At 39.9% G+C, this 22,049-nt stretch overlaps 1 protein-coding gene across 1 annotated transcript in view; it reads right to left on the bottom strand.

The window, feature by feature from the left end:
- Window positions 1-15,927: 15,927 nt before the first annotated feature.
- Window positions 15,928-22,049, bottom strand: part of LOC123234376 (beta-microseminoprotein-like) — a 67,793-nt gene continuing 61,671 nt past the window's right edge. The window contains exons 3-5 of the mRNA XM_044660280.1: window positions 20,675-20,780; window positions 19,697-19,805; window positions 15,928-16,057 (exon numbers count right to left, since the gene is read on the bottom strand). Coding sequence (XP_044516215.1) covers window positions 15,928-16,057; window positions 19,697-19,805; window positions 20,675-20,780 — 345 coding nt within the window. The remainder of the gene's footprint in view (window positions 16,058-19,696; window positions 19,806-20,674; window positions 20,781-22,049) is intronic.

The following is a 22,049-nucleotide window of genomic DNA, read 5'->3' as shown; positions in this document are numbered from 1 at the left end:
TCTTTCTTTCTTCCTTCTTTTCTTTCTTTCTTTCTTTCTTTCTTTCTTTCTTTCTTTCTTTCTTTCTTTCTTTCTTTCTTTCTTTCTTCCTTCTTTTCTTTCTTTCTTTCTTTCTTTCTTTCTTTCTTTCTTTCTTTCTTTCTTTCTTTCTTTCTTTCTTTCTATGGCTCATTTTTTGTCATTTAGTAAACAATTATAAAATTAAGATACTATTGCCAGAGAATTTTAACCACACAATATGTGATATATAATCTAGATCAGATTCCTTGCCAACTCAGGAAAACGGGAGAGCAGGGAAGGAGTGAGAAAGGGAGGCTCAGAAGAAGGGAGAGAATTTAGAATTCAAAACTTTTAAAAAAAGAATACTAAAAATTGTTTTTACATATAAAAGAAGAAAAAATATTATTTAAAAAACAATTAAAACAAGCATAAATATATATATATATACATATATTAATAAAACATTTTGAAAGTTGTACACACAAAAAGTAATACTATGTAAGCCTGGGCAAGTTCCAGTTTCCTCAACTGCAAAATAATAAAAGTACCCCTCATCTAGGTCTGTTGCAAGAATCAAATGAGATGATATTTGCAAAGCACAAATGCAAAAATGACAAATTTGCAAAAATCTTTTAAAAATGTGAATGAAATTCCCTCCTCATTACCTGCATGGACAAGCAGATAGCTCCTTTGGGGTTTGGGTCATTCAAAATGCAGATTCTCCTGTTAAGCAACACTGCAACCTGCCTGCCCAAAGCTAAGAAGCTATGCCATCTTAGAGGTTCCATGCATCTGGACTTTCTATGTGAGTTATTTAGACTCATTCTATTGGGTCTGTTTTGGAGGGCAAAACTAAGCACAATGGAGAGAAATTGGTAAATTTTCATTTTTTACTAAATGAAAAAAACTGCTTGAGAAGGTAGAGCTTTCCAAGAGTAAGGGGCTGTGTCAGGAGGTGACATCCCTATTACTGTAAGGGCATTCAACCTCAAGTGGAGGGCTAGTAGCAATAGCATCATGCCCATGTGTGGCTGCTGCACTCTCAGCCTGAGTGCAACAGGGAGTTTTAGACTTGAAAATAAAAATAAATAAAAAGCTGAGAGGTGGAGTACAGGCATAGAGAGAGGGTCTGGGTTCTAGAGTTCAGTGTGTCAAGAATCAATAGTAGGAACAGCTAGGTAGCACAGTGGATAGAACGCCAGGCCTGGATTCAGGAGGACTGGGTTCAGAGCTGTCCTCATACACTTCCCAATTGTGTGCCTCTGAGCAAGTCACTTAACCCCAATTGCCTAGCCCTTACCATCCTTCTGCCTTAGAAGTGACACTAAGACTGAAAATAAGTTTAAAAAGTAAGAGTCAGTGATAACCAGGGGAATGACTGGAAGCACCAGCAGGGTGGCAGTCTAGTCAGAGGTCAGGGAACTAGCATGGGCCACCAACAGCAGGAATATAGCTAGATTCTCAGGCAACCTACTGTCCACTATTTCCAGTGCTTACTGTTTATCTATACACCCAGTTGTTGATTTTTTTTTTATTCCTCTGACTACTAAATGGAAGATTGCTCAAGCACCTTTAGAGTGTACAACTCACTCCATTAGTCTCAGTTCCATTCCTCATGCAAATGCCCTACCTATTATCCAAGTCCTGGTATGACTATACAATGAACACAACAAACTCTAGTTGAGAGAATGATGCTACAAACATTATGCCCAGACAGGTGAACTGAAAGCTGGCTCACTTTCAGATAGACAGTTTTTGTTGACTAGAGAGAGGGACCCTTGTTATATTTGCTCCCCATATTCCTGGCTTGCCCTCTTTTCCAGTGAGTATCCTACCTGAATCTCAGGAGCCCATCCCAAAAATTGCTCCAGAATTTTGAGAAATTTACCTCTTCAGGTTACTCCAAACCTGAATTCCACTAAATTTGCTCATTCTCTACTTCATGAACTTTGAAGACAATTCTAAATTTTTTCTGGGCCTTGATCCCCATTATGACATCCATAAAGAAGTCGTAGAAATCTAAGAACCTGATTGCATTGGTAACACAATGACACAAACCCTTCTTTTCCCTGAAATCATGTGGAAGAGGGGAGGAGGAGAAGGAGAAGGAGGAGGACAGGAAAAGGACTGTAAGGCCTTTAACTTCATGGGAGAATAATATATTTGAAAAGTTTTTCACAATTTTCAAAGTGCTTTCATTTGCATTATCTCATATATTACAGCTTCTGGTTAAGCAGGTATTTTCACCCTCATTTTACAACTGAAGAATCAGAGGTTAAGAGAATTAAAGTGAGATCCAAGAGCAAATTCATAGCAAAGTCATGATCAGTCAGGAGTGGCTGACCTACTCTTATCCATGGTACTGAATCATAACCCCCCCACGCCCCCCAACACACACAATGTCTGCACAGTGCAAGTAAATTGCTCCATCTCTCTACAATTACTACTGTTACGTAGGTGTAAGGAAAGACATATATTATCAATAATTCCCATAAGTATAGTCAAGGGTGTGTTAGAGGCAGTGTGAACCACTGCCAAAATCCAATTGTCAAATAGTTCATGTAAAATATTTATATCTTGGAAACTGAAACACTACAGATCAGGTCTTGATTTATTGTTTTGTTAATTGCCTAGAGTTAAGAAAAGTGGCAGAAAAATGCTAAAAATGCAAATTAAACTTAAAAGTGTGCTGTGATGACATGTTCCCACCTGGAAAGCCAAGTGTTAAACACTGTGAAAAGAATGCTTAAAACTGAAAAATGTAGTTGAAAGGACCCTAAATAAAAAAAAAATGGGTGACTGGGGTTTTGCTTAACACAGTCAGGGCTAATGATCCTTTCAAGAACAGAGGCAAGGGGGCAGCTGGGTAGCTCAGTGGATTGAAAGCCAGGTCTAGAGACGGGAGGTCCTAGGTTCAAATCTGGCCTCAGACACTTCCCAGCTGTGTGACCCTGGGCAAGTCACTTGACCCCCATTGCCTACCCTTACCACTCTTCCACCTATAAGTCAATACACAGAAGTTAAGGGTTTAAAATAAAATAAAAATAAAAAGAACAGAGGCAAGACATCAGTTCTCTGTCTAGGCCAGTTCAAAACACTCTGACTGCATTTATTGATAACAGGTTTATTAAATATAAGTTAGTTTAGGGAAAGGGTAGGGTAAATGGGCTGGGGATTTCCCTGATCTTAAAGAAATCAAACTTATTCCTATCCACTGACTTTTCACAAAACCTCTTCTTTCCTCAGCCAAGCTAAGGTTGCTCTGTTCTATTCTCTCTGTCTTAATTTCCCTCTAATCTAACTAAAATCTAAGCTAAGCCCACAATAAGTAGTCCTAGATTAAGGTGTAGATCAGTGTGGAGTCAGGTGTGTTGTGAGGATTATTTAGTTATTAGCTTAGTATTAGTATTAGACCTAACAGGAAGGGCTGGAGAATTTCAAGATGGAATGGGGAAGCAGGAAGTGTGCTCTGGCTCTCTAAGAGAGACTCCATGGGGGTTGGGGCAAGCTGCAACTGACCCTAGGAGACACCAGATTGCCAGTGATCCTGTGGGAAGACCATCACCTACTTGTGGGAGATTTTGGTAGATACTAATCCCAACCTGAGTTGCAGGTCAACTTCGGCTGGGTCAGCTCCCAGAATCTACCCACCTGGAAGAGTACAGCAGGTGGTCCTGGAGGAGCAGAAACACCACTGGAGTGAGGCTGGACACTACTGTGAGGATATCCACTTCAATCCTGCTTTTCTCTGGGCCCTGTCTTGCTTAGGTCTCAGTTAGTGTAGATAAGTCCCTTCCCTGACCCTGGGGTTTGCCCCTAGTCTGAAGAGTGTAGTCACCCCTATTCCCATCCTTTTCTTAGTTGTCCCTGATTAAAAGTGTTATAAAATTCTTGCTTTTACTTGCTGGTTTCCATAGGCCTAGACTAGATACTGCAGAGTGGCAGTTGGGCCTAACTGCCACTTCAGTAACAGACACCTCCTAAGCTGTTAAAACCTAGTCTCCCTATTTGTTCGGTCCCTCCTTCTATCACTCCTGTCACCCTCACACCCTTCTGGACCCACATTTTAATATTTAAGCCTACTTCCCTGGTTTTTCTCCTAACAGGTGCTAGGTTAGACTGTCCACCTTGGTGAGATTACCATCTACCAAGGCAAACTAAACAATTCAGGTCACTTGCTGGAATTTCCTTTTTGAGACTTCTTCAGATGGTGTATTCAAGTCAGTGACTAAATGGATATCTGGAACTAGCTGTTTTCTTCTCTCAGGAACAAGTGGCAAAAGCCATCAGGAGGCCAGCACTGAGTTTAAGAGATGTTTGTCTCTCTTGAGTCCAAACTCAACTGTGATGACAGTTATTCTCCTCAGAATTCCAAATCAGGGTTTTGAGAACTTTCCCTTCACTTCCTGGTTCCTCAGCAAAAGCCCCCTTCCTTCCATCACTCTGATACACGATTTTCCTTTTAAATTCCTCCTAACAATTGCTTAGCACATCTATGCACAGAATTGACCTTGGGCTGGGGGAAGATGTGCCAGGAGAGAGTCAACTCTGTGTGGCAGATTCTAAGAAAGTGGCAGGATGTGGTTATGCCAGACTGAGAAGCCTGTTTTAATCCCAGACAAAGGAAACTCCTTGCAGGTTTCTGTAGAGGGAAAGACTCTTTAGAAAGATCATTTGGGGGCAACACTGTGAAGGCTGGAATAGATAGGAAGATATTAGAAGCAAGGAGATCAATTAGAATCTATATTATAATAAACGTGGGAAAAGGTAACCAGAGCCTGGGCTGGGGTGATGACTGTGTTAATAAAGAATCACAGACTTCCAGGAAAGTTAAAAGGAACCTCTGGGACCAGTTAATTTCTCACATAGAGGAAGGGAAATATCACCAAAGTGAGCCTAGCAAATTGTTCTCCATCCTCTGCTTGATGACTTCCATGGTAGAGAGACTATCTCACCTTTCTGGAGAGCCTCTTCCACTTTTGAACAGCTCAGATTATAGCGGGAGAGTTCCTGACATTCGACCTAAAGTATTTCTTTGCAACTTCAACCATCATATTGGCTCTTTTCTACTTTCTCCTCCCCTTTATCATGTATGCCTGATTATTCAGCAAAGCAATAGAATGATAGCTAGAGGTGAATATAAAGAACTTTCAGAAAATGGGTGGGACTCTGACTGTTTGGGAAGTCCCCTTGCAAGTGTTGCTAACTACTCTGACTGTCATCAAAAACCCTACCTTGTAGCCTTACCCAACTTTTACCAAGGGAATAGCTTATGTGCTTACTGAGAGTAATAACTGAGTTAGAGATTTAACAGATTTAACTTCTAAGAAATGTTTGTTTTGTTGATAGTCCAGACTTAAGAAAGAGATGGAGAAAATGTTAATAATAAAGAGCAAAATTAAAAGTCTCTAAAGTCCAAAAATGGCAAGAAAGCTTGTCTAATGGGGAGGGGGAAACTAAATAGGCACATAATAAATATTTGCTGAGTTAATGAATGAATCTGAAATCTCCTTTGCTGAACCCACCAAGAGAACTGACTGTTCTCATGAAACCATCAACAGGATTAACATAAGACTAAAGTTTCCAGGAAAGGAGTCTGAGTCATTAAACAGAAAGGTGTCTGATATGTAGATTTAAAGTGAAACATTTAACATGCGGAGGCAGTCAAAAAACAGTCTCTGAAATGATTCATTTACTTGTAGATTTAAAAAGAGAAAAACTCACCTTTCCACATGAATTAATGGAAAAAACTTCCTCCCCTCTCCTTTTTCAAATAATCTGACTTTAAAGGGAACTCCCAAGGTTCACTGAGAGGTTGCTCAGAATCTCTGAGGTGGAAGGGACCTCAGAAGCCATTTCATTCCATCTGTCCCTGACAAGGAATAGCCTCTAAACATCATCCATATCTAGCCTCCAATGAGGCAAAGTTCAGTCCCTCTAAAGGCAGCCCATTGCATGTTAGGACAGATTTAAATATTAGTAAGTTTTCCTCCATTGAGTCTCAATCTGCTCACCACTCCTGGCTCTGGCATCAGTGGCCAAGCAGCAGAAGTCTACTCCCTCTTCCATATGGCATCACATTCAAATACTTGAAGTGAGCCTTCATGTACCCCCCCCCATCATCTTCAGATTAAACACCACCAGTGCCTTGAGAATCCTCAGGTGACATGGTTTTAAATCCTCTACCTATGCATATTTCAAGAACTATAGTAAAGTCTGGTCTATTGCTAGGCCCTGGTTGGCAAAGATGCCTCCATGTTTGATCCTTGATTAACCTGCTTATATATGACCACTGAATGGCCAAGGAAGTTCCCATGTCCCCAACAGTTGCATTTGTCAGTGGCACATCAAGAGTTAGGAATACAAAGTCGGCAAACTTCCTTTCGTCCAGGTGTGTTGGGTTAGCAAACTTTCCCAGGCACCATGTCCTTGTGGTTGAAAAAGTGGGTCTCAGTCCAGACCAGCTGCTGAATGATTCCTCCTATGGGCCCCTGACACTCAATCCCTGTGAATTTGCCTAGAAACAACAATCAACTATAAAGGCAGTGACCCAGGAGAGCTGGGATCTTGATGGGGACCCACTGCCTGCACCCATGAGGTATATCAGTAGGACAGAAGAGTGAGGGGGGAGCTACACACTTACACACGTGTGAGTAATCTGCTGCCTAATTTGGGATCTTGTGAGTGTGTAGATTCTTCATACACAATCTCTTCACAAATACAGCCCAAATGGACGCATAACATAATTGACTCTGAACTCAGCAGATAACCAAGAAAGGAAAAACTTGAGGTCATTGTCTAGTCCGATCCCCAGGATCTGGGCCAGGTTTCTACAGCAGCCACAGCTGGCAACAGATGATGTGGGACCTGAAATGCTCAGCCTGGCCTTGAAAGCCCTCCACAGGTGGCCCATGCCTATGTTCCTGCCCTCCACAGCCTCTAGAATCCAGCCTCTGGGCCTCCTGGCCCTTCTCTCTGCCCCCTCACTATCCCAACTCTGTATCTCTGTGCTGGCTGCTTCCCAAGATTGCAGGGCTTCTCCCCTCCCCTTCTTAGCTGCCCTGGGTTCCTTTGAGGCTCACTTCCAATCCCATCTTCTGTAGAAAGCCTCTCCTAGTTCCCCAATTGCTATCCTCTGCAGGAGATCTCCAATTTATCCTGCACTATCTGTTCGCTTGTTGTCTCCCTCATTAGACTGAGAGATGCCTGGAGGGCCAGTACCCTGCCTTTCTCTTACTTTGTATCCTCAACATTCACTTAGCACAGTTCCTAAAACACAGTAGGTGCTTACTAAATGCTAATGGATTGACTGACACTAACCAGAATAATTCCCCTCTGCCTACACGATGTTTTTGATTTCTGGTGAATTTGCTTTGATAAGAAGAAGGCAAGTGAAAAGAATGATGAAGAAGGCAGAGCAACTTCCATGTGAGAGACTGAAAAACAATCAGGTCTCTGGAGCTTGGAGAGAGGAAGGCTGGTGCTCCTTCCTCTGTAAGACATAGAAGAAGTTCCAGAACACTCTCAGACATGGATTTATACCCTTAACTGAGTCCAGCTCTGTCTGGGGGTTACCAAATCCTGACCAGGGGAAGGTCTGGATCAGCCTCTACCTCTCTGGCCCCTTGCAGGAGACACCTAGACTAGTTCAGACCTTCCAAAGGAATTCTGCACCCGAGTCTAAGACACCAGTACAGGATGAAACAGAGATTCCTAACTCAAGGAGAAAGTGGTCTGGGCCATTAGATGCCAAAATGCAACATTCTGCAATAAAGAGGTATTGATACAAACTTTCCTGTTGCACTTTAGTCAACAAAGTGGCAAAGGTGATTGGAAACAATAAAACCTGAGTTTAAATCTTGCCTTAGACAGTTATTAAATGTGGAAGGTCATGTAACTTTTGTGACCCTTTTAGAACTTTAGTTTCCCCATCTATGAAATGGTCATAATAAAAGCACCTGCCTCACAGGGTTTGTTGTGAGGATCACTTGAGATACCCCACACAAAGTGTTTTATGAGCCTTAAAGTGCTTTATAAATGGTCCTACAAAACTTCTTGGATGGTTGGAAATGGAACTAAGTTTCTGATCATGAGCAATGAGAAGCACTGTAGACTGACTTTGCCATAGGAAAGAGCCAAGAAAGGAGGGGCTGCATCTCTGCAGTATGATTTCTTTTTTATTTTATCCTTTTCTTTAAAAAACTTACTTTCTGTCTTAGAATTGATACTATGTAGTATACAAGGTAGAAGAGTGGTAAAGGGCAAAGATTTTTTAAAAATTTTTTATTGATTAATTAAGAAAATTTTTCCATGGTTCCATGATTTGTGTTCTTTCCCTCCCCTCTTCCCACCCCACTCCCATAGCCTATGTGCAATTCCACTGGGTTTTACATGTGCCATTGATCAAGACCTATTTCCATATTATTAATATTTGCATCAGGGTGATCATTTAGAGTCTACATCCTCAATCATATCTGCATCAACCCATGTGATCAAGCGGTTGTTTTTTTTTCTGTGTTTCTGCTCCCACAGTTCTTTCTCTGGATGTGGATAGTTTTCTTTCTCATAAGTCCCTCAGAATTGTCCTGGGTCATTGCATGGCTGCTAGTAGAGAAGTCCATTACATTCAATTGTGCCATAGTGTATCAGTCTCTGTGTACAATGTTCTTCTGGCTCTGCTCCTTTCACTCTGCATCAATTCCTGGAGGTCTTTCCAGTTCACATCGAATTCCTCCAGTTCATTATTCCTTTGAGCACAAAAGTATTCCATCACCAACAGATGCCACAATTTGTTTAGCCATTCCCCAATCGAAGGGCATCCCCTCATTTTCCAAATTTTTGCCACCACAAAGAGCATGGTGAAAAATATTTCTGTACAAGTCTTTTTCCTTATGACCTCTTTGGGGGTATAAACCCAGCAGTGGTATAACTGGATCAAAGGGTAGGCAGTCTTTTAAAGCCCTTTGGACATAGTTCCAAATTGCCATCCAGAATGGTTGGATCAATTCATAACTCCACCAGCAATGCATTAATGTCCCTATTTTGCCACATCCCCTCCAACATTTATTATTTTCCTTTGCTGTCATGTTAGCCAAACTGCTAGGTATGAGGTGGTACCTCAGAGTCGTTTCGATTTGCATTTCTCTAATTATAAGAGATTTAGAACACTTTTTCATGTGCTTGTTGATAGTTTTGATTTCTTTATCTGAAAATTCCTATTCATGTAAGGGCAAAATTTTTGAGATTGAGTGACTACTCCAGAGTCAGACATCTGGGAAGTATCTGAGACCAGATTTGAACCCATAACCTCCTGTATCCATCCTCTGAAACACCTAGCTGCCCATCTACAAGGTAATTTCTATTGGGAGGAGGAAAGAAAAAGAGTGGGCAGGGAGAAGAAGCCTGACAAAGAGATTTGATCAATAAATATTAGCTCTTATTTTTCTCCCAGGGCATGGTCCTACAAAAACTATCTGATGGTTGGAAAAGAAGCCAAGTTTCTGGATTAACAACAGTTTTCTTAGCCAGTTCCAAATTGTTTTGATAGTTATGGCTTTTGAAAGTCACAGCTTTATTGTATAGTTTGAGATCTGGAACAGTTAAGCCTTGTTCTTTTATTTTTTTTCATTAGTTCCATTGATATTCTTAGTCTTTTGTCTTCCAGATAAACTTTGTTATTTTTTCTAGTTCTATGAAATAATTTCTCAGTAGTTTGATTGGTATGGCACTAAATAGGTAAATCAGTTTAGGTAGCATTATCATTTTCACTATATTGGCTTGACCAATCCATGAGCAATTAATGTTTTTCCAATTGTTTAGGCCAATTTTATTTGTGTGAAGAGTGTTCTGAAATTCTGTTCATATAGAAGTTGTTAGGTTTGTTTTGGTAGCTTTGCCTCCAGATAGTTTATATTGTCTAGAATTATTTTGAATGGAATTTCCTTTCTATCTCTTGCTATTGGATTTTGTTGGTGGTAAATAGAAATGCTAATGATTTGCTTGGGTTTATTTGCATCCTGTGAGTTGGCTGAAGTTGTTAAATATTTCTATTAGTTTTTTGGTTGTTTCTCTATGGTTCTCTAGGAATGCCATCATATCATCTGCAAAGAGTGATAACTTTGTTTCTTCATTCTCTATTCTAATTCCTTCAATTTCTTTTTTCTGCATTTATTGCTATTGTGAGGATTTCTAGTACAGCATTAAATAATAGTGGTGACATTGGGCATCCCTGCTTTACCCCAGTCTTATTGGGAAGGAATGTAGTTTATTCTGATTACATGTAATTGCTTGCTGAAGATTTCAGATAGCTGTCATCTGTCACTTTAAGAAAATTCCCTTTATTCCAGTGTTTTCTAATGTTGTCATAAGGAATGAGTATGGTATTTTGTCAAATGCTCTTCTGCATCTATTAAAATAATCATGTATCCTAGCTGTGTGACCCTAGGCAAGTCACCTTACCTCCACTGCCTAGCTCTTATGGTTCTTCTGCCTTGGAACCAGTACCCAATATTGATTCCAAGATAAAAGGTAAGGTGTTTTTTTTTAAATAATAATAATCATGTAGTTTCTGTTGGTTTTGTTATTGATATAGCCAGTTATGCTATGTAACTTTTCCTTTAGGATTTGGGATGTCATGCTATTTAGTACATATATGTTTAATATTGATATTATTTCATTTTCTATGGTATCTTTTATCATGATGTAATTTCCTTCCTTAACTCTTTTGATTAGATCAATTTTTACTTTGGTTTTTTCTGAGATCATGATTGTTACTCCTACTTTTATTTTAAACTTTAGCTGAGGCATAGTAAATTCTGTTCCAGGCTCTTACTTTTATTCTGTGTGAGTTTCCTTGTTTTAAATGTGTTTCTTGAACATTGTACACAGTAACAGCAATATTACAAAATGATCAAATGTGATAGACTTAGCTACTCTCGGCAATAAAATGATCCAGAACAATTCTGAGGAACTTATGAAAAAGAATGCTATCCACCTCCAGAAAAAGAATTGTTGGAGTAGGAATGCAGATAAAAGCATATGACTTTTCACTTGTTTATTTGGGTATATGTTTTGGGGTTTGGGTTTTATAAGATTAAATTTAAGTTAATATAAAGTAGATGATCAGAGATTGTAGATGCTGGTAGATCAATGAGAGGCTGAAGCTTTTTCACCCTCTCACTAACCCTGGCTTGACCTGGCCAGAGCCAAACCAAAGGATACAGAAGGCTATTGATGTTCTTGTTAGATGGTTGTAATATCGTCCTCTCTCAGCTCTGTTGACAGCAGGTATGATAGTTCTCTAGGTCTCTCAGGCAAGGAAGCTAGATTGCAGGTACAGATGCCTACCCACCCTCTTGAACCTCCCTCCACCCAAGAATGTTCCAGAATGAGCCAAGTTGTGCTATGCATGATGGGTATTTATAGGGTTGTTTCCAACTGCCTTTTGGCCTTGGCTCATGCCACCTGGGTGCATTCTGAGGTCTTCAACCGATGATCCTGTCAATCAAGATGATTTCCATTTTGTCCCAGTAATTCCTTATAACAACGGTCGGCAACCTTTTTGGTTGTGAGAGCCATAAACGCCTGCGGAAGGAGGAGGATGGAAGAGGAAGGCACTGAATATGGGGCGGGGGCTGAAGGGCCCCCTGGGGCACATCCTGGGGTTCTGCCCAGACTGGCCTTTTGGGAGGTGGAGCCAGATATGGCTTGAGAGCCATAAGTTGCTAACCCCTGCCTTATAACATGGTGAACCTTTTAGAGACCAGGTGCCATGCCCTGCCCCCCTGGGAACTGCATGCTGTGGCCTACCCCCCAGAGATGCTGTGCCATGTGCCTCATGTGCCCTAACCCCTCTTAACCCAGACAGGGGAGGAAATATTCCCATTGGGATGCTGGGCAGAGTGAGTAAAGTGAAAAAATGTCCTCAGTGCGGTAGAGCGTGGGAAGGGAGTAGCTCCCCTGAGTTCTTCTGTCTTTCTAGTAATTAACTCTGGTGGGTGACAGCTCACAAGTCCACAGAGAGGGCTCTGCATGCCCTTTTTGGAATGCATGCCACAAGTTTGCCATTACAGATATAGGGTAAAATAGGTTTCTATAGTTGACTGTATGTGGGTGTTAGTCCCACTTTGAGCTAGTTCTGATAAGAAAAAGATTCAAGCATAGCTACACCTCCATCTTCTTTTCCACTCTATTTGCCTCTTATGTGCCTTTTAATGAAAGGTTGATTATTCTCCACCCCTTCTATCTCCCCTTTTCTCTTCTCCCCATGCATTTCTCTTTACAATGTTTTTTTTTTAATTTTTAAATCAGTCCATTTTATTTGTTCCTTATGAGTGGGATAAAAGTATATTTTTCTCAGTAAGGTATTATTAACCACCTGACTTGCACCTATTAAAAGGAAATGATCAGGAGCAGGAGCTGCTGAAAAGGCAGAAGCAGGAAGGTTCTGAAATTCTAGAGAAGTGATAGGGCTTCTTCTAAGAGACGGTTGAAGCTGGAGGCTGAGTTTGTCTTATCTCCTTGGGTGGACCTTGTGAGACTGGCTATTCTTTCTCTCTTTTGACTGCCCTGATCCATCTTACCAATAACCTATTCCTGTGTATCCTGTTGCTGCTGGCTGAGAGATTTTTCAACAGAGCTGCTTGAGATACCTAAAGCATCTGTCAGTGAGAACCTTTCCCTGAGCCCTGTTCCTGCTTAACTTCCAACCTTATCACCTCCATCACCATCTAAGGGGGGATTTGGGTTAGTGGAGTGTATTTATTATAGGAACTGGGACTTTTTAGGTAGAGAAATATATGACAGTGCAGATACCATCTCTGTGAAGATAACAACTAGATTTGGTGGGGAGGGTTATTTATTATTCTTTAGATAGATTATCCAAATTCCCTTCCCTTCCCTTAAATAAACCCTGTTTAATAGCATTTGGTATCCTATAAACTTTATCCTGTTGGCCTTCCCAAGCCCTGTGATCCTTCTGATACTGATCCTAAACAATCATTCCTTGACCTACTAAAATCCCATTGCCATCTGGTAATAATAATACTTAATTCACACCCCAGTATTTTCAGGGAATGAAGAACCACAGTTTTAAAATATAGCTTAAAGCAGTTTTAAGGCAGTTCTTGTCCTGACTAGGGTGAGCCTTGAGAAAAGCATATCTGTTCCAGAGGTAGGCTTCAATCTGGGAACCAGTCCAGAAAGAGTGATATCAGGGAACACAGAGAATCCAGGGAGGCCCCTAATTATGTCAAAAAGGATATTCCCCTGCAAAAATGTATCTGTACTGTCCCAAGCTGAAAATCACATGAAAATCACATGAGAATCACATGGGTTTTTGATCATGGGGGATTTGGGTATGTAATCCTGAACATCACACACTCAAGACTGGAAGAGTCACAGCCACCCATCATATAGGGTTATATGAGAAAGAAGGGGGGGAATTTTGCATCAGGATTATTATAAAAATTCTGTTTTTACATGTAAGCATTGGCATTCTCCTAGGCATCTTGCCAGGGGGGTGTCTCCTTTCTGTCTAGAGAAAAGTACTGGGAGGAAGGGGGAGTTTTCCTATGTGGGCATTTGGCCACCAGGACTCTCCCTGTGGCATTCCCCTAGGCACTAGCCAGAGGGTATCCCCTTTCTGTCTAGAGAAAGGTACTGGATGGGGGCAGGGTGTTGATTTCAGTAAAGTCTGAATTTGTATAGTATTTGAGCATTGGTTGTGGGACTGAAATGCAAACTTTTCCTCCTTTCTCCCCTTGTGGCCACAGAGGTGGGGAGTTTTAACAGTCTTTCCTTATCTTTGGCTCTGGACTCCCAAGATTCTGTATTTTCAGTTGGGGGGGTAGAGTCTCTCCCCATTTCACTAGTGGTGGGGGTCTTTCCCCTGTTTCACACACTTTTTTCTAGGTAGACTCCTTTTCATTGCTCTAAGAGTGATAAAGTTCTTAAATATCTTAGGTACTTTAGGAATATTGCATATTTTAAATTCCTGGTTCTCTTTCTGCCTATCTGAGCAGTCCTCAGTCTCCTTTGCTGAATCATCATCCATATTATACCCTCTAACCATGTAACCCTTAAGATTTTGTCCTGGGTCCTCTTCTCTTCTCCCTCTATACTACTTCATTTGGTGATCTCAGCAACTCCCTTGATTTACCATCTATCTTCGGATGATTCTCAAGTCCTGCCACAATTCTCTGCTGATCTCCAAACTCATATTTTTAACTACCTTTCAGATATCTTGAATTGGATTCCCATGGACACCTTAAACTCAATATGTTCCAAAAGGAACTCATTATCTTTCCTTCTACCCCTCTCCTTCCTCATATATTACTATAGAAGATTACACCATCCTCCCAATCCCTTAAGCTCACAACTTCAGAATCATCCTGAACTCCTCACTGTCTCTCACCCAGCCATATTCAAGCTGTTGCCAAAGCCTGCTAATTTCATCTTTGCAACATCTCTCAAATATAATTTTCTTTCTTTGGACACTGCCTCTACTCTAGTGCAGGTACTCATCACCCCATACCTGGATAATTGCAGTAGCCTCCTAGGGAGGTATGCCTGCCTCAAGTCTCTCCCATGACTCTGCTTTCTACCTTTTGTCTTGTTCTAGGAATAGTAATCAAATCAAAGCTCTTAGTGACTGCCCTATGTCTGTATTCACAATCTCTATGACATCCTTGATCAAAACTCCCTAAAGGCTCCCACATTTTTTATCTAGGTTTATCTCTTTATTAGAATGTAAGCTCTTTGAACTTTCTCAGTTTTGTATTTCTATCTTCAAGACAATCCCAGTGAAATTAATGATCATTCATTCTTTTTTTTAATTTATTTAATTTGATTTTTTTATTTTTTTCCCCCATGGTTACATGATTCTTGTCTCCCTTCCCTCTTCCTTCCCCACTTCCAGAGTTGACAAACAATTTCATTGGGTTATACATATATATTATCATTCAAATCCTATCTCCATATTATTCATTTTTGTAGCAATCTTTAAAAACCCAAACCCCAAATCATATGCCCATATAAACAAGTGGTACATCATATGTTTTCTTCTGGATTTCTACTCCCACAGTTCTTTCTCTGGAGATGGATAGCATTCTTTCTCATAAGTTCCTCAGAGTTGTCCTGGATCCTTTTAGTAGCAAAGTCCATCATATTTTGATCACTCATTCTTATTGCTGTGATGGACACTTTCACCCTTGTCATAATTTCCCAGTAATATTCTTTTTTTAGAGCTTCATCCATATATTTCTCTTGAGTAATATGTCACTTTTCCATCCTGTAACCCATGGTCCAGCTTTCTAATATTTAGACTTAGGTGAACTTTCCAATCTTGGGGCTCGATTCCCCTAAAAATTATTGATTCTTTGGCATCATTTTCATTGAAAAATATGCTATAGCTACCTTTTACTTGTGGGGTATTTTTCCATTTCCCCTCGGTAATTTGAAATTTTGATTCTTCCAGGATTAGGATTCTCAAACATAGTTTTGGAAAGTGAATAAAGATATATATATATATATGTATATATTCAAAGAAAAACCATAGAAAAAAGACCCCACTTCTGTACTGAGTTGGACTTTGATTTTTGAAAAAGAAAAGAACAGAGTTCTATTTTCTGCTATAGTAAGGTGCATTTTCTCTGAGCATTCAACAGAGAGCAGGTCACAAGAGATATGTATACCACCTAGATGACTATAGGGTCTCAAAAGTCAAAGAAGTGACCCTTGGTGGTCTGGATAGGTATACCTAAGATTCAACAGTGCTTTCAATTGAATCAAAATCCAAGGTTCATAGTCCACATGGTTCATAGTCCCCTGCTGCTCTGAATTCCAATGAAAGGACCATTACTTCAAGCATGCACAAGTAACATTGGGAGATAAAGACTATGGCAGAAACAACAGAAGGAGATGAAATTATCAGCTTTCATACTGGATAACTCTGCAGTATTTTTTGGGATTGTCTTTCCTTACAACACTGTAGCGACACTTCTTCTTGTTGAAAATTGTCTTGCAATGGGTTTTGTCATAAGCCAAAGGAACAAGAACACTGTTAGTGGAAGAGAGACCAAGAATTAGGGTGAACTCTTGGATCTTGCTCAAGAGACGCAGCATGCATAATAGCATGGAATAAAAAGAAGTTCTACCACAGACACATATTGATTGTGTAACCCTGAGCAGACAACGTGACAATATGCATTGGTTAATGGAGTTTGCTCATCTGGTAGTTCCTTATGCCAATTAATGATCTCCTCCATATCCTTTGTTTCTAATATGGTAGAAGTGACAATTTACTAAGATGCTTACCCCTAAAATAGGAACCACCTGCTTTCCTCAAACAACTAATGCTCCTTCTCAAACTACCCACAAACTACACAAACTACTCACAGGTATAGAAAGAGGGCCCATCAGGTCCCAGGTGTTAGATAGCCTACACCGAAGCCATATGGTACAAGTTTGTTAAGTATCATGGGGTTCTCTGCTCATTGTCCTTCCTGGATTTATAGAAAAAGATGTATACCAATCCTCTCTAATTAATACTCTATTAACCTGACTGTTATCCTTCTTGGATTTGTTAGCAGACAGAAATTTCTGGTATAAACTGAAATTTTATAACTGTAAGCTCTACAGCAGAAGGAAGTTGTTAAAATTTCTAACTAAAGAATCAAAGATTCAGAGCTGGGAGAGACCTTAGAGTCATCTAGTCCAACTCCCTTATTTTCCATATGAGAAAACTAAACCCCAGAGAGGCTAGATATCCAAGGTCAAACAATGAACATAGAAAGGATTCAAAGCAAGGTCCTCTATTTACCAAGAGATCCATTCAATACAAATTTCAGTTCCCTCCAAAGCTAGTTGGGAAAGTAAAAAAAAAAATGAATGGTAGGAGAGCAATCACTTCATTTCCTCTCCTATGGCAGTGACTTTCGGACTTTCATTCTGATTTTAATGATGGGGTCTATGTGGTCTCCCAGTATCATGCTTAGATCTCCAGTATTTATAGTAACAAAGTCTGACTTACTGCTCCCCTAATTTTTATTACTTAAAACCACCTTTTTTGCTAAAGCAAAAAAATGTCCTTTGTAGCTTACATATCCTACATTCTGATCTTTGTCTAATTCAGTTATAACCCTCCTCTACCCTCTCCTTTCATTGTGTCCTCTGTCCCCATCATCACACAAATTCTCCTTTGTCTCCTGGATCTCTTCCTCCAGCACTCCTTATATCTCCTGGGACTTATAGAATCCGGAATCTCTCTTAAAGATACTTTACTTCTCATCATCCTCTCCAGGCCGCATCAATACTTCTGTCACATCATATTCATCACACTGATTATTTCAAAACTTCTGTCTACTCAAGCTCCCACATCCCTCAGCAGATTACTTCACTTCCTGACTCTAAGACCATTGCCTTCTCCACTACAACACAGTGCATATCAGGATCTCCCTTCATCTCCCTGATTCAATACTTCCAAAGTTTTGTAGGTTGTCACTCATCATATATGCCATCGTTCTAATCTTAGAGGATGAAGTGATCCTTTTCCTTGACAAGGCTAACTCCTCTTAGTCTCCTATCTCTTCTTCTCTCATTTCCTCTTGATCTTGTCCAATGGATTATCTCCACTTTTCTTTTCTTAACTTTAATTTATTCCCAATTACTGGCTCCAAACAAGTTCAAGTCTCTCCTGTTTTGACAAGACCCTTCCTTGAAGCTATAATTCCCTCAAACTTTTCTCAGTTCTCATTTCCTTTAATCTTTCAGACACATTCAATACTGCATAAATACTCTTCCCTTGGCTTTCATGATGCTACTTTCTCCTGCTTCTAGGTACCTATGTAGCCATACCTTCTTGCTCTCATTTCCTGATTCACCTTTCTCCTCCCCTGAAGTATGGGAATTCCTCAGAGCTCTGTCCTGAGCCTTCTTCTATTCTTAGTCACAAGTCTTTCTTTTCATGATCTCATTTCTAACTATAGGCTCAGTGAACACCTCTTTCTTTATGACTCCTACATATATATGGAGCCCTAATTGCTCACATGATCTTCAATCTTCCATCTCTAATTGCCTGTTTGATATTTCCTCATAGACACCATCACTTTCAAAGTCAACATGCTCAAAACTGAACCCATCACCTTCTCCATTAGACCCAGCTCATTTCCAACTTCCTTATTCTTATTAATTTTACCTCCATCTTCCTGGACACTCAGATGAGAAATTTCTGAGTCATCTGGGCCTCTCTCCTTTCCCTCACTCCTACCCTATCATTGCTAAGATGTATAGAACTCACTTCCATAATGACATCTATATCCATCTGCCTTCTTTCTGCTCATACTTCTACCAGAGTGATCCAAGTCCTTCTCACCTGGACTGCTGTCAGAGCCCCCTCCACTGTTTTCCCTGCCTCTAGTTTTTCCCATATTCATGACTTAGGTCATGGGTCCCCTACTCTTTGATTCTCCTAACTAAAACTGCCTTCCTTCTTCTCAAATTCCTTGAGTTCTTTGCCTGGAAATCTTTCAGCTCCAACACTTCTTTGTGGCATCATACTTTTCTCTGCATTACCCCATACTACAAGGCCCCAAATGAATATAGCCTACTCCAAGCCAACAACTAACATTTTTAATGACCTGGGCTCAACTTTGGCCTCAGAAACTTCCTAGTTGTATGAACCTGGACAAGTCACTTAATCCCACTTGCAAGCCCTTAAAAGCCTTCTGTCTTTTCATTATTACTATAAAAGAAATTAAGGATATATATATATATATATATATATATATATATATATCTCAGAACTTCAAGTACAGAATGGGGAGAGGGTGTTTTTGAATACTCGAGACTCAATATAGGTCTAAAGTATGGCATAGCACCTGAAAATGATCTATGAATCTCAAGTTGTATTATTATTATAATCAATATTATTATTATCAGTTAACATTTATGTAGCATTTTAATATTTTATAAGCTTTTCACATATATTATTAGCTCAATCAATTCTCACAATAACCCTGGGAAGACCCTATTATGATTTCTATTTTAGCAGTGATGAAACTAGGGTTTAGAAAGATTAAATGACTTACTCAGGGTCACACAGATGTTTCTGAGTTCAAGTTTCAGTAGAAAAATATGTTGTTGTTTAGACATTTTTAAGTTGTGTCCAACTCTTCATGACCACTTTTGAGGTTTTCTTGGCAAAAATATTGCAGTGGTTTGCCCCTTCCTTTTCCAGCTCATTTGACATATGAAGAAATTGAGCTAAAAAGGGTTAAGTGACTTGCCCAAGTTCGCATAGCTAGTAAGTATCTGAGACTGAATGAAGCTCTGATGTCCCTGACTTCAGGCCTGGAACTCTATCCCTTCTATTCCTTAGCTGCCCCAAATTTCATATTGGAAGGGACCTTAGGTATCATCAAAGTCAAAACCCTCTTTTTTTAATGGATGAAGACATGGAGACTGACAAAGGTCAAATGATTTACCCAGGGTCAAACAGAAAATATGTATGTATCTGAGGAATTGTTTCCACTGGGGAATTGCCCTCACTGGAGATCTTCAAACTAAGACCAGATAACCACTTGTTGAGCAAGGGCTTCTGGTTCCCACATCACTTATACTCCATAGCCCCTGAGGTCCCTTCCAACTCAAAGATTCTGTAATTTCATGTCTGTCTATTTAGAATTGGCCTTGAACTCACTTGGTGCAGCATTTTATTCCACTTCTTGAATCACATACACAGTTCTCACACTTTTCAGTTTTCCATTCACTTTTGAATTTGTGCATTATGTTGTCATTATCCTTGCAACCTAAGACAGAACATATGGTGAATCTTCTGCTACACTGCTAATGAGTTTTCTAGAAAAGATTTTATCAAGTTTTTAAAGCTACTTCGAATGGTACAGTATTTCAGCTTCTTAACAATGGAAACTCTAAACCATTTTTCAAGGCCTCCAAAAGGTATTTTCAATTTCCCTGGACATCCTCCCCCAATACAACTCAAGAACAGTCCTTCAATCATTCCCTAAGACTTCATAATGACAAATGGAAACATCCAATATGCTTCTTTAGAAAATGATCTGTGTTAGCAGATCAACAGTGGGACAAAAACTCCATGAAAGCAAGAAATTTTTTAGGGTTTCTTTTTCTTTTCATTTTAGTTTTCTTTCCACGATTAATTTTGTCTGTAACTGCAACCTTTTGCATCTCGTAGATGTTTAATAGATGCTTGTTGAATTGAGTGTCGAAGTAGGTAAATGCTTTAGGAACAGAGGGTTCTATTGATTGACTCAGCAGCCCAAAACTAGCCAAATGTTCAAGATGGGATTTAAATTCATCTCTTCCTAACTCTAGTATTACATCTCTAACCACTGTAGCATGCTGCCCCTTAGAAATATATTACACACAGAAATTAAGTTCTGTCTCCTAATTATGTGGTAGAAGAGTGGGAGTGGGAGAAGGATCTTACATGTATTTTTAGATCACTGACTATTTTCTCCATTACAGGCAAATCTGTAGGTTAAATATACTTTTTCTACCCTTTGCTCACTATTCCCATACCATGGGATTTGGGTCCAAGGGGCATATATACACCATTCAAACTTTCCCTAGCCACTTTTCATGTTAAACCAATTTTCCCATCCCTAGAAATAGAAAATAGTTGTAAACAATGATTTACCTTTAGGATTCTTCTCTCTAGTGATCTTCAAAGGTATCATGAAGCAAAAGGCATCACATAATGTCACAAAGATAGCCAAGGCAAGAAGAACAACTAGCATAGTATTCTATTGAAAAGTAAAGATTAAGATTAAAGGCAGGTGGGGAGGGAGAATGGCTAGGGTTTGATTGGTTTTTGTTTTGTTTTATTTTTTTCAGTTATGTTGCTGCTTTCCCTTCTTATTCCACATTTACTGCCAATATGAGCCTCTTTCCTGCAATGGACCCTTCCTTTATAAAAAAAAAGTCTACAAGGGATCTCAGTCATAAGATCATTGGACAACAGAAAGACTAAAGTCAAAATCTGGCCTCAGACACTAACTGTGTGACCAAGGGAAAGTCACTAAGCCCATCTGCCTCAGTTTCTTCATTTGCAAAACAGGGACAGTGATTGCCTCCCAGGCTTGTTATGAAGAGCTAATGAGAGAATATTTGAATAGTGCTTCTATTGCATAAAAGTTATTTTCAAATGTTTTTTCAAAACTTATTTTCAAACAAAGCCAGCCAAAACAGTAGACCAACTATATCTGATAAGATCACAGGATCATGGACTTAGAATTGAAAAGGAATTTAGAGATCCTAAAGTCTAGCACCCTCATTTTCCAAATGAGGAACCTGAGGCCTGGCCCCCACACCTGGCCAGAATTCTGGCTTGCTCTGGGTCACATTGTTGATGACTGAGACATGGCTCAAGTCCTTGTAATTCTGATTCTTAGTATCCACTGTACCTTACAGTATACAACATTCCACATCCATAGTCATCCAACTTTTTGTTAAGAGGAGAAAAATACATTTTGCCCTCTATTCTCAGGAACCAAAATTAATCACCATATTTCACTGGAGGGGCAGCTGGGTAGCTCAGTGGATTGAGAGTCAGGTCTAGAGACAGGCGGTCGTAGGTTCAAATCCAGCCTCAGACACTTCCCAGCTGTGTGACCCTGGGCAAGTCACTTGATGCCCATTGCCCACCCTTACCAATCTTCCACCTATGAGACAATACACAGAAGTTAAGGGTTTAAAAAACCCCACTGTATTTCACTGGAATTCATAAGCTTTTAAAGCATTTTTCTTTCCATTTACATCACTATACTCATTTTGTATGTTGTTTCTCTGAACCTATTTCTTCATTCTGCATCAGTATTGTCCAACCTGGCTGGCGGGCATCCGACCAGAGGCTAATGAGACAGAGAGACTGAGTAATGCAAGGAAGCTTTATCGTGGGAAAGAAGAGGGCAGGTTGAAGAAGGGAGAAAAAGGGAGGAGCCTGTAACAAGCAGATGGCTAGGGGTCTCCACCTGGGGGGAGAAGGAGGCAATTTTTTATAGGGTGGTGGTCTG

The sequence above is a fragment of the Gracilinanus agilis genome, chromosome 2 (assembly GCF_016433145.1).
Source record: "Gracilinanus agilis isolate LMUSP501 chromosome 2, AgileGrace, whole genome shotgun sequence".
Classification (NCBI taxonomy): Eukaryota; Metazoa; Chordata; class Mammalia; order Didelphimorphia; family Didelphidae; genus Gracilinanus; species Gracilinanus agilis.
The sequence above is the reverse complement of the archived record's forward strand: the minus strand, read 5'-3'. Positions and strand labels throughout refer to the sequence as shown.